The sequence below is a fragment of the Hippopotamus amphibius genome, chromosome 13 (assembly GCF_030028045.1).
Source record: "Hippopotamus amphibius kiboko isolate mHipAmp2 chromosome 13, mHipAmp2.hap2, whole genome shotgun sequence".
Classification (NCBI taxonomy): Eukaryota; Metazoa; Chordata; class Mammalia; order Artiodactyla; family Hippopotamidae; genus Hippopotamus; species Hippopotamus amphibius.
Window position 1 is genome coordinate 4,255,719 of NC_080198.1, and position 15,323 is coordinate 4,271,041.

Here is a 15,323-nt window from a genome sequence, read left to right on the forward strand (position 1 = left end):
GGTGACCACCCTGAAAAGAGAACTGACGTTTACACACTGGCCCTGAATTTGTCACCTATCTTGAAGAATATATACCATTAACTCCATTATTCAGATGAGGAAACAGAGGCAGTTTCCCCCAGGCTAGTATAACCCTGGACTGTTTCTCGCCATAGCCCATGACTTGGGTTCAGCAAGTACCAGAGACCCCCACTCCACGCAGCTGACTCTGGACCTGAGCTGGGGCTGAGGTTCACTGACCCCCAGGAAAGGTCACTAGAGGACCACCTCCAAATTAGAAGCAGCTTAAGTTAGGTTTTTCTTTTTATGAAGGAAAAATAATCACACACACATTAATTAGGAGTAAAAACTAGGACAGAAAAGTTTGTACAATTTAAACAAAATCCCACAAATACCAGTTCTAGAATTAATGAGAACAGAAAAGTGAGAAAAGTAAACAATTTTTAGCTTTAAAAATAGCCTCTTCCTGTAGTGCCTTCTGGATGGAGTAAATTTTTTATCTTTTCAAAATTTCTATTCTGATCACTGATGCCTTTTTATTAAGCAGCAGATTTTCTAATTTAAGTTATTGACACATTTGATGGGATTTTTTTTGGTGAGGGGGGAGGTGATTCTAGAATGAATACATGTTTGCTGTCATGTAGCACTGTCAGGAAGCACAAAAAGCCCGAAGAAAAGAAAAGCTACCCTCACCCACCCATGGTTAAAATCCCAGAGAATGCCATTCCAAACCCCAAATCCTGTGCCTGCCTAGATTGGGGGCTGAGGAGTGACAGCTGGGATCAGGATGTACTCACCATTTTGCAGCTGCCTTTCCCCCATGCAACAATTCGTCAGTAACATCTTTCTATGCCATTGCATATTCCACCGCCTGTTTTAATGCCTGATTAACATGCAGTTCCTTCTTGAAGTTAAAAACGCATTTGCAAATGGAGGAAATCTCCAGTTTCTGGGGTCACGTCTCAGCACAGAAGGTGGCCAGCCTCTGCGAACCACCCCCAGGGCTGGTCTGGGGCCCCGAAGACTTGCCTTGCAGCTACAGGTGTCCCTTGGCTCCGTCTAAGGGTCACAGGAGGTGGGAACTTCGGCGCAGTGTCTGTCCCTCAAGCAGGGGAGGAAGCGTTCCCGAGTCTCGTGGGGGTTGGATGCTGTCCGGCCTCTGCCAGGTCAGGGCTTCCGGCCTGCCACCAGCTCATGGAGGCGAGATGCCCAGTGATGCCCGCCGCCCAGAGCCTGCCCGGGGTGCCTCCCACACCCAGACCCCCTACGTGGGAAGTGTCAGCCCAGCCCTCTGCCATCTGCTCACAGTGCCCCTTGGGGATCTGCGGGCAGCCACATTACAGATGCCCCAGGGAAGCCAAGAAGCACGGGCACAGCTAGACAAAGCCTCGCATGGGAACTGGGGAGGCGAGGGTGGGGTTGAGGGAGCAGAAGCAGGAAGGGGACAGCCGGATGCTCCATGCTGGGCTGCCTCCGTTTCCATCTGTGTTCCATCTGACCCCCTCCCACGTGCCACCCAGTTTACCTCTGACTCCCTTCAAATCCACCCCTTCCCACGCTGCCCCCTCCCGACTCAGCGGTCACCCCTCATCTGGACCATCTCTCAGCAGCCTCCTAAACGAGCTGGTCTCACCCCAGGAGGTGGATGCCATGCAGGCACTTGTGTGGACCCCAAATTATGGACTCATCACGGACCCCTTTCTACATCCAATCCCTCAGCAAATCCCATCCACCCTGCTTAAACACCTGCCCAGGGTCCACCACTTCTGATCCCTCCCTCCGTGGCCACCCACCCCTCCGCTGGACCGTGGCAGGGGCGTCCTCCCTGGCCTCCTGCTGCTGCCCCATCCCCCTGCGGCACTCTGCGGCTCACTGGCCTTTAACGGCCATTTATCACAATTAGGACAAAACCCAAGGTTCTTACGCTGGCTTACAAGGCCCTTCAGGATCTAGCTCCATCTACCCTGCAGCCTTTGTTATGGGATCTACTGCCGTGTAACCAACTACCCCAGTACATCTATGCATCTGTGATTGGGGCAGGGCCCGGCAGGGAAGGCCCGTCCCTGCTCCACATGGTGTCAGTGGGCCCGCTCCGTGAGATAGGAGATCCAGTTCCAAGAGGGCGCACTCCCACGGCTGGCAAATTGGTGCTGGCTGGTCAGGGAGCCCAGCTGGGGCTGAGAAGTGGGGGTGCCTCGATTTTCCACTGGCTCTTTGGGCTTCCCGACAACATGGTGGGCAAGTTCTAAGAGCAAGTATTAAAAAACAAACAGGGACTTCCCTGGTAGTGCAGTGGTTAAGACTCCGCCTGCCAATGCAGGGGACATGGGTTCGATCCCTGGTCAGGAAAATCCCACATGCCATGGAGCAACTAAGCCTGTGCACCACAACTACTGAGCCTGTGCTTTAGAGCCCATGAGCTACAACTATTGAGCCCATGTGCCACAACTACTGAAGCCTGCGCACCTAGAGCCCGTGCTCAGCAGCAAGAGAAGCCTGTGCACCGCAACAAAGAGTAGCCCCCACTCACTGCAACTAGAGAAAAGTCTGCACACAACAAGGAAAACCCAACACAGCTAATAAATAAATAAATTATTTAAAAATAAACAAAAAAACAACCCCCCACAGGAAGTAGAAGCTGCCAGTCTCTTAAGGCCTGGGCCCAGAAACTGTCGTAATGTCATTTCCACTGTATTCTATTGGTCAAGCAATCACAGAGCCCGGATTCAAGGGGCAGGGACACAGACTGCTGCCCTCCACGGGAGGAGTGCCACGTACACTTTTAGAACACCCAGACCTCACCTCTGGCTACTGTCTCTGTCTGGGCTTTAGCCACACAGGCCTCCCTGTAGCTCCGCAGGCCTGTCAAGCATGTTCCCACCCCAGGGCCTTTGAACTTTCTGTTCCTTCCGTGGATTCCTGTGGGGCCCACGGTCCCGCTCAGTGACTAGCTGAATGGTCCACACCTCCTCTCAGCTCCCCTAACCCCTCCTCTCCACAGCCACACACCACGTCAGTCTCTTCCCTGCCTATGACCCTCCTTGGCTCCCCGCTGCCCCCAAGACAATATCTGCCTTCCGTAGTCTGCCCCTCCACACCTTCCTGCCCCAACCCCCAGGCCCCATGCCACCCCTCCCCAACCTATATTCCTCCCAAAGCCACGAATCCCCCTCCTCCCAGCTCCACTCCGCATGCTGGGCCCTCTGCCTGCAATGCCCCTGCCCTCATCTGTCTGGCAATTCCTGCTCATCCTTTAAGACCAAAAGCTGCTTCCTCCAAGAAGCAGTCCCAGATCTCAGGCTGGATTAGACGCCTCCGCAGTGCCTCCACAGGCGCCTACGTGCCCTTGGAGCCCTGCAGCCGTCTGCACGTCCCAGGGCAGGAGCTTCTATCTGGGTCCTGGCCCTGGATGGCCAAATCCTCAGACCTCAGCCTCCTCCCACACCAATTTGTGGGGGAAAAAGCCTTTATTAATAAATAGGTTACAGTGAAATAAATAGAGTGATAGATTTTAGGGGAATAAAAAAGTAGAATCTCAGTCTCTCTCCACCCCGCCTCTAGCTCTCGGCTTCTGCCTTCTTACTGGCCGCTTTGGACGATGAGGACTTGGTGGGGATGCCAGGCTTTCTTGGGCCTTTAGGGGCCTCTGCCTTCCTGGCCACTGGTATAGGCTCCATCTTGGACCCACCGCCCTTGGGAGGAACCGGGGCCTTGGCTTCAGGCCCCTCCCCAGGCCTTCGGGCAGCAGCCTCTCTGGGGACCTTCTTCCCCGCCTTCTTTTTGGCTGGGGAAGCAGCACCACTTGCAGCCTACGAGAAAGCAAACCAGGAGCAAGGTGACAGCTGGGCAGGGCTGGGGGCACAGCTCTGAGCCCGCAAACCTAGGGTCCCAGCTCTGGGTCGCTTTTGACAAGTGACCTCGCCTCTCTAAGCCTCCGCCTCTTATCTGTAAAATGGGAACGGTGCTCCTCGGAGCGCTGGCGGGCCAGGGAGGAGCGGAGAGCGCACCGCACTTTGTAGGAAAGTAAGCTGCCCTTTCCTCGGCTGACCCCTCTGGGGCTGAGTGGGGACACCTGGAGACCCGGAGCAGGGAGTCACCCAGGCACCTACCTTGGTGACCGCGGGTTTTGAACTCTGACTCCCAGGCTTTGTTTTCCTGCGGGCCTTGGTATCTGCTGGAAGAGGGGACGGCATGTGAGAAAGACCCCTTTCAGGAGGGGCTGCTGCTGGGTGGGGAGGTTCAGGGCCCCACAGCCCTCGTCTTGCCCGGGGCCCAGTCCTCACTCTGACACTTGCAGGCTGTGTGACCTGGGGCAGGTTGTTCAGCCTCTCTGAGCCTGGGTGCCCTCATCTGCCAAGGGAAGGGAGCAGCCTCTCTCCCACGGAGAGCCGGGGACTCACTGGAGGTTGACGATCAACCCTCACTCCGCGCACAGCTCCACGCCTGCTCACGCCACAGGCCGCGACAGGTGCACCAGCCTCCAGCCTTTAACCCACCTTCCACATGGCGGCCAGGATACATTTGTAAAACACCTCGGGCCTGTTCAGTCTTTCCACGGCTCCTCCTCATCCTCTAGATGATGTCCAGCCTCTGCCGCCCTTCAGAGCCTCCCCTTCCCCCTCCCCCACTGCACACAGACACAACTATTTGCATTTCTTCCACTTTCTTCATGCTTCCAGGCCTTTGCACAAGCCGGTCTCCTGCCTGGGACACCTCTTCCAGGAAGCCTCCCCTGACCCCTCTCAGAGATGACCCCTCTTCCTCTCTCTGGGTTCTTCTTCCCCATACCATGTGTCCTCTCTCTCTCCAGGTCAAGCCAAGTGCTCGGGGCACATTGACTAGAAACCCCCTCCTCCCCAGAGGATGAAACCGCCCGTCCATCCCAACTTATGTCCAGCGGCTGGCAGAAACCCCCTCCCATGCCCTCCTCTCACCCCATTCACATCCATACCTTGGCTGTTCCTTCCGCCTTTGACCTTTGACTTCCCGCTGGGCCCTCTGGCACTGGGAGGGAACTGCGTGGCCTTGTCTGGCTGTTGGGAGGACTTCCTGGCCTCACCTGGTCTTGCCTCTTGGACCTCGGTCTGCTCGCCTTTCTTGGGGGCCTTCTTGGCTGCACCTGGTTTGGAGGAAGCTGTCCTCCCCCCTCCTGGCTTCCTGGATCCTTTTTTCACCTCGCCTGGGTTGGGAGGGTTCTTCTTTGACTCACTAGGTTTCTTGGGGTCCTTTCCCTCTGCTTGACCAGACCTCCTGGGGGCCGTCATGGTGGATGTCTTCTTGGGCTGGATTTTCCTTTTGTCTTTGGGAACTAACTGGCAGAGGAGAAAACGGGGAGGGGGGGATTGAGAGCAGAGGTTCTGGGTGTCTCATGCCTCTACTCCCTACGTGAGGGTCAGAGAAGACCCCACCCCAAAGGAGGGGGCGAAGGCAGTGGCCAAGGGCTTGGAGAGAGGATGCACAACCACCTCCTAAATGCCGGAGGCCAGTAACGCATCCCCCCTTTCATGCACCATGAGGGGCGGTGCTGCCACTTAGGAGCCAAGGGACCTGAGTCCAAAGTCACCCGAGCTGCTCTGCCCTCCCACGCAGGTGGCAGGCACGCACTTCCCAGCCCTGCATCTGGAAGCCTCAGAGCCAGGCTTCTGGGAGCACATTACGCACACTCTGAGCCCTCAGGGTGTCTCTGAGATGCCAGCCTGTGACTCTCCCTTGAGCCCCCAACACCATCCCGTGGACTGTGGCTCTGACGCCCCCTCCCCACCTCACACCATCACCTCCCCAAGTCTCCCTGCCGCGTCCCTTCTGTGCAGCTGGACATGGATGCGGATGTCAGACACCTGAGAGATCCTGGCGTCCTCTGGCCCCAGCCCCAGATGTGCAACTCGCCCAGATCTTCTCTTCTTCTGGCCTTGGTCTTCCCAATTTTGCAATGGGGCCATCAGGGAGGGTGTAAGCAGCAGGGGATTCAAAGGTCCCTGGCAAACAGGTGGTCCCTGCCCTTCTAGAGCCCAGCTCTGATGACACTGCGGCCCAGCGTCCCTGAACCCTCGGGGCTCCCCGTTACCCTCCAAGACCAGAAAACACCCCCACTGCCTGCACACACACATTCCTCACTCCGTGGTACCTGAGACCCCTTCCCTGCCTCCCAGCCTCTTGGCCCACTTCCCTGACTGCCTCCCAGTCACACGCACCCCCAGCGCCCTCTCTTGCTCCCCTTCACCCCACCCTGTGCACCCGGCCTTCCATGGCTGATGTCCAGGCTCTGGCCCCGAAACCCAGAGCTCCAGGAGGGGGGACTACCTGTGCTCGGCCACCCTATTCCCACAGGGACTGGAACACGTAGGTTGAGAACATTCCACCATGTTCCATAGAGGCTGTCAGAGGAACTGCTACGTGCTGGGGCAGAGCAGTGACAAGACAGGCTCCACGTCTGGGTCCCTGAGATTTCCCTGGTGGCAGCTGGCAGTCACGATGCTGGGGTTTGATTTTGTGCCAAATTCACTCTTAGCTCTGGGTGACCCTCCCTTTGAAAGAGGAGGATGTGGTGGCTCAGGGAGGTGTCAGCCCTGGTTTGGAGCTAGAGAGTGAGGGGAGCAAACCCCGACTCTGTGACCTTCTAGAGGCCAAAGTTGGGTCTACACTGCCCACGCTAAGGAATTCCAAAAAGCGGTCAGGGGCGCCAAGGACCCAGAAGTGAACCAGCTGAGATGGTCTTGGTTCACTCTTCACCCCCGACAGGGATGGAGGTGGATGTAGCAGGGTGACTGGGGCCGTGTGGGAGCTCAGCCTTCCTGGGGGAGGGGGAGTCTTGGCCAAGACAGAGGAAGAACAGAAGAGACAGGAGGAGAGCGGGAACAGGACAGGGGAACAGCACACACCGTTTGGGAAGAAAGAGCTGGAACTGGAGTTCAAGCCCTGGGGCCAAGTTTGTCTGCACCCTGGGGCCTCTCGCCACCCCCACCCCACCCCCAGCAGCTCACTTTGAAGCTGCCAGTAGCTCCCTTGGCCTTGGAGTTGACAGGCCTGGCAAGGAGGCCGCGGTGCATGCCCGTGGCCAGGGCCTGCTTCAGCAGGTGCTTGAGCCGGAGGACGTCCACCGTCGGGTACTTCTGCAGGATGTAGACCTTGATGGCTGCCACCGAGGTGCCCCGGCGCTGCTCGCCCGCCTGCAGCGCCTCCAGCACCATGCGCAGCACCGGCGGGTGGCGGCGGGGCGCCCGGACACGGCCCTGGTCCAGGCCTGCAGACGAACAGCGGACGTCACTCAGAGCCCGGACCTCCCTCGGGCCCCACTGATGACAAATGTGCCCAGTGAAGCACCCAGTAGGTGCTGGCCAAGCCCCACAGTGGGTGGGCAAGCGGCCTGGGGGATCCAACGCACACATCCCAGCCCCCCACCCCGCGTCAGTGCCAGTGCCCACCCTGCCAGGAGCAGAGGGCGGGTGCGCTGCATGGCCAGCCACAGCCTCCTGGTGCCCGCCGTGGGACTGCACCCACCAGCCCTCCACTAAGGCTCATGAAAAGCATTGAAGGGTCCTTTTAGGGACTTCTTTGGTGGTCCGCTGGTTAAGACTCTGCACTTCCACTGCAGGGGGCGCAGGTGCGATCCCTGGTTGGGGAAATAAGATCCCACATGCTGCGCTGTGTGGCCAAAAAAAAATTATCTTAAGTCCTTTTAATAAACAAACCTACACCAGGTCAGTTGTCTAGATCTAACTACCAGTTTATCGGAAATGCAAGGGCTGCGAGCATAAATCCAAGACTGTGAGGAACGCTCCAGGACTGTTTCCCCTACAAATAAGCAAGGAGGAAAAGAAAACGTGGGAAGGGCCTGACAGAGAAAAGATCCTAAGAGGTGCTTCAACCAAATGCAACGTGGGGGACTTGCTCAGACTCAGAACATGATTTGAACGATCCAACTGGGGGGGAAAAAAAGGCAACTAGACATAGGTAAACACTGGAATATTTGATGATATTAAGGATGACATTGTTTCTGGTGTGCTAATGGTATAGCAATTATTTTAAGAGGTTCCTATCTTTTAAAGATAAATACTGAACTATTTACAGATGAAATGATAAGTCTAGCATCTACTTTGAAATAATGCAGTAGGTGAAACAAGGGTAGCCACAAGATGTTAGCTGTTGAGGTGGGTGATGGGCGCACGGGGCTGGGGTGGGGGTCACTGTACCATTCAGTCTACTTTTGTGTCCATTTGAAAGTTTTCATCATAAAAAGTAACAAAAGAATTTCACTCCTAGGTATATACTCAAGAGAAAAGAAAATATATGTCCACACCAAAATGTGTACACAAATGTTCTTCACAGCATTATTTATAACAGCTTAAGAGTAGAAACAACTTGGTGTACCCACCCCCCCAAAAAAATAATAATAATTAAAAAAAAGAAAAAAAAAAAAGAGTAGAAACAACCCCAAAGTCCATAAACTAATGAATGGATAAACAAAATGTGGTATAGCCATAAAATGCAATGTCATCCAGCCAACAAGAGAAATAGAAAATAGAAAACATTACGCAGAGTGAAAGCAGCCCGTCACAAAAAGTCACATGAGGTAGGATTTAGTTGATACGAAATGTCTGGAATGGACAAATCAGAGCCAGGGGCTGGGAGGTGGGCAGGGTTGGGGAGTGACTGCTAACCAGCACAGGTTTTCGTTAGAGGGGATGAAACATTCTAAAATTGACTGTGGAGACAGGTACACGCTGTGAGTGTGCTAAAAGCCACTGTACACTTTAAATGGGTGAACTATATGCTATGTGAATTATTGAGGTGTCTCAGTAAGCTGTTTTTGGTTGTTTGTTTTTTTGTTTGGTTTTTTTTTTTTAAGTTGCAAAGGAGAGTAGGATCCAGGGGTGAGGAGGGAGACAGTGTGAAGTTCTGTCACCATAAAGCACATAAAAGTGGTTTAAATATGAAACCTGATTTAAACATGGTGATTAGAAATGTTGATTTCTGATCGATCTCCAAAAACCAAAGACTCAAAAAAGGAATGAAGTGGCTAAAAATATATATATTTTTTAAAACCACATTTTAAAGTGGAAAAAATAAAACAACCTTGTACATAATAGATACACACACACAAAAAGTAAAAGCAACCCAAACACAATACTAAAGATAGTCATCAAACCACAAGAGAACAAAAGAAGAAAGGAAGAAAGAAGACCAACAAAAACAAATCCAAAGCAATTAAGAAAATGGTAATAGGAACACATGTATCGATAATTACCTTAAATGTAAATGGATTAAATGCTGCAACCAAAAGACATAGATTGGTTGAATAGATATAAAAACAAGACCAACTTTTATGCTGTCTAAGAGAGACCCACTTCAGACCTAGGGACACATATGGACTGAAAGTGAGGGGATAGGAAAAAAGGTATTCCAAGCAGATGGAAATCAAAAGAAAGCTGAGTACTCATATCAGACAAAATAGACTTTAAAATAAAGACAAGAGACAAGGAAGGATACTACATACTGATCAAGGGATCAATCCAAGAAGCAAATATAACAATTGCAAATACATATGCACTCAACAAGGGAGCACCTCAACATATAAGGCAAATGCTAACAGCCATAAGAGGGGAAATTGACTGTAACACAATAATAGCGGGGGACTTTAACATCCCACTTACACCAATGGACAGAACATTCAGACAGAAAATCAATAAGGAACAAACCTTAAATGCATGTTAGACTAGACGGACTTAATTTATACTTATAGGGCATTCCATCTGAAAGCAGAATACACATTCTTCTCAAGCGCACATGGAACACTGTCCAAGATAGATGACATCTTGGCCCAAAAATCAAGCCTCGGTAAACTTAAGAAAATTAAAATCATATCGAGCATCTTTTCTGACCACAACACTATGAGATTAGAAATAAATTACAAGAAAAAAAAAGTAAAAAACACAAACACATGGAGGCTAAACAATATGTTACTAAACAACCAATGAATCACTGCAGAAATCAAAGAGAAAATAAAAAAATATCTAGACACAAATGACAATGAAAACACAATGATTCAAAACCTATGGGATGCAGCAAAAGTGGTTCTAAGAGGGAAGTTTATAGCAATAGAGTCCTACCTCAGGAAACAAAAATCTCAAATAAACAGCCTAACCTTATGCCTAAAACAACTATAGGAAGAAGAACAAACAAAACCCAAAGTTAGTAAAAGGAAAAAAATCAGAAAGATCAGAGCATAAATAAATGAGCTAGAGAAGAAGAAAACAACAGAAAAGATCAATGAAACTAAATGCTGATTCTTTGAAAAAAAAAAATTGGTAAACTCCTCAGGAAAAAAAGGGAGAGAGCTCAAATCTATAAAATTAGAAATGAAAAAGGAGAAGTTACAACACCACAGAAATACAAAGAATCATAAGAGACTACTACAAGCAACTATAAGTCAATCAAATGGACAAGCTAAAAATTACGGACAAATTCTTAGAAAAGTACAACCTTCCAAGACTGAACCAGGAAGAAATAGAAAACGACAGACAAATCACCAGTACTTAAATTGAAACTGTGATTTAAAAACTTCCAGCAATCAAAAGTCCAAGACCAGAGGGTCTCACAGGTGAATTCTATCAAACATTTAGAGAAAAGTTAACACCTATCCTTCTGAAACTCTTCCAAAAAATTGCAGAGGAAGGAACACTCCCAAACTCATTCTACAAAGCCACCATCACCCTGATACCAAAACCAGACAAAGACACCACAAAAAAAGAAAATTACAGGCCAATATCAGTGATGAACATCGACATGAAAATCCTCAACAAAATACTAGCAAACCAAATCCAACAACACATTAAAAGGATCATACGCCATGATCAAGTGGGATTTATCCCAGGGATGCAAGGATTCTTCAATATCCACAAATCAACCAGCGTGATACACCACATAAACAAACTGAAGAATAAAAACCATACGATCATTTCAATAGATGCATAAAAAGCTTTAGACAAAATTCAGAACCCATTTATGATAAAAAAAAAAATCTCTCCAGAAAGTGAGCATAGAGGGAAACTAGTTCAACATAATAAAGACCATACATGACAAACCTGCAGCAAACATCATTCTCAATGGTGAACAACTGAAAGCATTTCCTCTAAGATCAGGAACAGACATGGAAGTCCATTGTTGCCACTATTATTCAACATAGTTTTAGAAGTCTTAGCCGTGGCAATCAGGGAAGAAAGAGAAATAAAAGAAATTCACATTGGAAAAGAAGAAGTAAAACTGTCACTGTTTGCAAATGACATGATACTATACATAGAAAATCCAAACGATGCTACCAGAGCTCATCAATTAATTTGGTAAAGTTGCAGGATACAAAATAAATATACAGAAATCTCTTGCATTCCTATACACTAACAACAAAATATCAGAAAGAGAAATTAAGGAAACCATCCCATTTACCATCTCGAAAAAAAAAGAGAATAGGGACTTCTCTGGTGGCTCAGTGGTTAAGAATTCACCTGCCAATGCAGGGGACACAGGTTCGAGCCCTGGCCCGGGAGGATCCCACATGCCACACTGCAACTAAGCCCATGTGCCACAACTACTGAGCCTGAGCTCTAGAGCCCGTGAGCCACAACTACTGTGCCCACATGCCACAACTACTGAAGCCCATGTGCCTAGAGCTTGTGCTCTACAACAAGAGAAGCCACCACAATGAGAAGCCCATACACCACAATGCGGAGTAGCCCCTGCTCGCCACAACTAGAAAAAGCCCGTGCGTAGCAACAAAGACCCAATGCAGCCAAATTAAATTGATTGATTAAAACAAAGAATAAAATACCAAGGAATAAACCTACCTAAGGAAACAAAAGACCTGTACTCAGAAAACTGTAAGACACTGATAAACGAAACCAAAGATGACACAAACAAATGAAGAGATATACCATGTTCTTGGATTGAAAGAATCACTATTGTGAAAAATGACTATATTACCCAATGCAATCTATGGATTCAATGCAATCCCTACCAAATTACCAGCAGCATTTTTCACAGAATTAGAACAAAAAAATTTTTACAATTTGTATGGAAACAAAAAAGACCATGAATAGCCAGAGCAATCTTGAGAAAGACAAACAGAGCTGGGGATTTCCCTGGTGGCACAGTGGTTAAGAATCTGCCTGCCAGTGCAGGGGACACAAATTCAAGCCCTAGTGTGGGACGATCCCACATGCTGCGGAGCAACTAAACCCATGCTCCACAACTACTGAGCCTGTGCTCTAGAGCCCACAAGCCACAACTACTGAAGCCTGCACATCTAGAGCCCGTGCTCTGCAACAAAAGAAGCCACTTCAATGAGAAGCCCACGCACCACAACAAAGATCCAGCACACCCAAAAATAAATACACACATACATACACACTGTACTTCTCAAAGTTTTTTTAAGAAAAAAAAAAGGAATAAAGAAAAATGGAGCTGGAGGAATCAGGCTCCCTGACTTCAGACTATACCACAAAACTACATTAATCAAAACAGTTTCATTGCAGCACTGTTTACAACAGCCAGGACATGGAAGCAACTTACATGCCCATCAACAGAGGAATGGATAAAGAAAATGTGGTACACATATACCATAGAATATTACTCAGCCATAAAAAAGAATGAAATAATGCCATTTGCAGCAACATGGAGGCACCTAGAGATTGTCATACTAAGTGAAATAAGTCAGACAGAGAAAGACAAGTATCATATATTATTACTTATATGTGGAAACTTTAAAGAAAAAAGGTACAAAATGAGCTCATTCACAAAAGTAGAGTCATGGATGTAGAAAAATTTATGGCTACCAGGGGATAAGGTAGGGGGAGGGATAAACTGGGAGACTGGGAGTGACATACACACACTACTATATATAAAAGAGATAACTAATAAGGACCTGCTGTATAGCAAGGGGAACTCTACTCAATAATCTGTAATGGCCTATACAGGAAAAGAATCTAAAAGAAAAAAAAAAAGAGTGGATACATGTATATATATAATTTATTCATTTTGCTGTCACTTGAAACTAACAACATTGTAAATCAACTATACACCGATAAAAATTTAAAAAACAAACAAATGGGACCTGATTAAACTTAAAAGCTTTTGCACAGCAAAAAAACCCCACCAGAAACAAACAAAAAGACAACCCACAGAATAGGAGAAAATATTTGCAAACGAAGCAACAAGGGATTAATCTCCAAAATACACAAACAGTTCATGCAGCTCAATATCAAAAAAACAAACAACCCAGTCAAAAAATGGGCAGGGGTCTTCCCTGGTGGTCCAGTGGTTAAGACTTCACCTTCCAATGCAGGGGGTGTGGGTTTGATCCCTGGTCAGGGAGCTAAGACCCCCACATGCCTCAAGGCCAAAAAACCAAAACATAGAACAGGAGCAATATCGTAGCAAATTCAATGAAGACTTTAAAAATGGTCCACACCAAAAAAAAAAAATCTTAAAAAAAAAGGCAGGAACTCTAAATAGACATTTCTCCAAAGATGACATACAGATGGCCAAAAAGTATATGAAAAGATGCTCAACATCACTAACTATTAGAGAAGTGCAAAACAAAACTACAGTGAGGTCTCACCTCACACCATTCAGAATGGCCATCGTTAAAAAGTCTACATTGGGAGATTGGGATTGCCATATATACATTACTAATAAGAAAAAAAATCAAACTGTACACTTTAAATACATGTAGTTTATTGTATGTCAATTATATCTTAATAAAAGTTCTTTAAAAAAAAGAAGTCTACAAATAATAAATGCTGGAGAGGGTGTGGAGAAAAGGGAACTCTCCTAACATTGTGGGTAGGAATGTAAGCTGGTACAGCCACTGTGGAGAACAGGAGGGAGGTTCCTTAAAAAACTAAGCATTGAACTACCATATAGTCCATCAATCCTATTCCTGGGCACATATCCAGAAAAAAAAAAAAACAATTTGAAAAGATACACGCACCCCAATGTTCACTGCAGCACTATTTACAATAGCCAAATGTAAACCCACCTAACAGGATTCAAAATGGAGTAACACCTGTCGAGGGCCCCTAAGTCTCTTTCAGATACCCAAGGACTGGAAAATTACTGAAGACTGCAAGTCTATTCCCTGAAAGACCACATCCTACTGAGACACTGCCAGCCCAGGTACTGCTGTGGACCAGAGGAGACACGAATCCACCCCCTTTTCCTGCACCTTGCCTTTTGAAGCCGAATAGAAGACTTGGACCCCCACCCTACGGTGCCAACACCACTCTATGCATGTGGGCCCCTTTCCTCTCTTGGAAAGTGAATAAAAACTTTTTCCTAGGGCTTCCTAGGTGGCGCAGTGGTTAGGAATCTGCCCGCCAATGCAGGGGACACGGGTTCGATCCCTGCCCCAGGAAGATCCCACATGCCACAGAGCAACTAAGCCCGTGTGCCACAACTGTTGAGCTTGAGCTTTAGAGCCCGTGAGCCACAACTATTGAGCCCATGTGCCACAGCTACTGAAGCCCATGTGCCTAGAGCCCGTGCTCTGCAACAAGAGAAGCCACAGCAATGAGGAGCCCACGCACCACAACGAAGAGTAGCCCCCACTCACCGCAACTAAAGCTCGTGCACAGCAAAAAAAAGACCCAACATAGCCAATAAAATTAATTTATTTAAAAAAAAAAAACTTTTTCCTAAATAGACATTTCTCCCAAGAAGATATGCAGATGGCTAACAAACACATGAAAAGCTGCTCAACATCACTAATCATTAGAGAAATGCAAGTCAAAGCTATAATAGGTATCACCTCATACCAGTCAGAATGGCCATCATCAAAAAAACTAGAAACAATAAATGCTGGAGGGTGTAGAGAAAAGGGAACCCTCCTGCACTGTTGGTGGGAATGTAAGTTGGTACAGCCACTATGGAAAACAGTTTGGAGGTTCCTTAAAAAACTAAGAATGGAACTACCATATGACCCAGCAATCCCACTACTAGACATATACCCTGAGCAAACCATAATCCAAAAAGAAACATGTGCCATAGTGTTCATTGCAGCACTGTTTCCAATAGCCAGGAGGTGGAAGCAACCTAAATGCTCATCAACAGATGAATGGATAAAGAAGATGTGGCACATATATACAATGGAATATTACTCAACCATAAAATGGAGTGAAATTGAGTTATCTGTAATGAGGTGAATAGACCTAGAGTCTGTCATACAGAGCGAAGTAAGCCAGAAAGAGAAAAACACATACCATATGCTAACTCATATATATGGAATCTAAAAAAAAAGGTACTGATGAACCCAGTGACAGGGCAAGAATAAAGAT

The 15,323-nt window shown here is 48.0% G+C and overlaps 1 protein-coding gene across 1 annotated transcript in view; it reads right to left on the reverse strand.

Annotated features, from left to right (window-relative positions):
* Nucleotides 1-3,557: 3,557 nt before the first annotated feature.
* Nucleotides 3,558-15,323, reverse strand: part of LOC130835104 (histone H1.8) — a 32,783-nt gene continuing 21,017 nt past the window's right edge. Inside the window, exons 2-5 of the mRNA XM_057706347.1 lie at nt 6,981-7,240; nt 4,952-5,312; nt 4,110-4,174; nt 3,558-3,809 (exon numbers count right to left, since the gene is read on the reverse strand). Of these exons, the coding sequence (XP_057562330.1) occupies nt 3,558-3,809; nt 4,110-4,174; nt 4,952-5,312; nt 6,981-7,240 (938 nt within the window). The remainder of the gene's footprint in view (nt 3,810-4,109; nt 4,175-4,951; nt 5,313-6,980; nt 7,241-15,323) is intronic.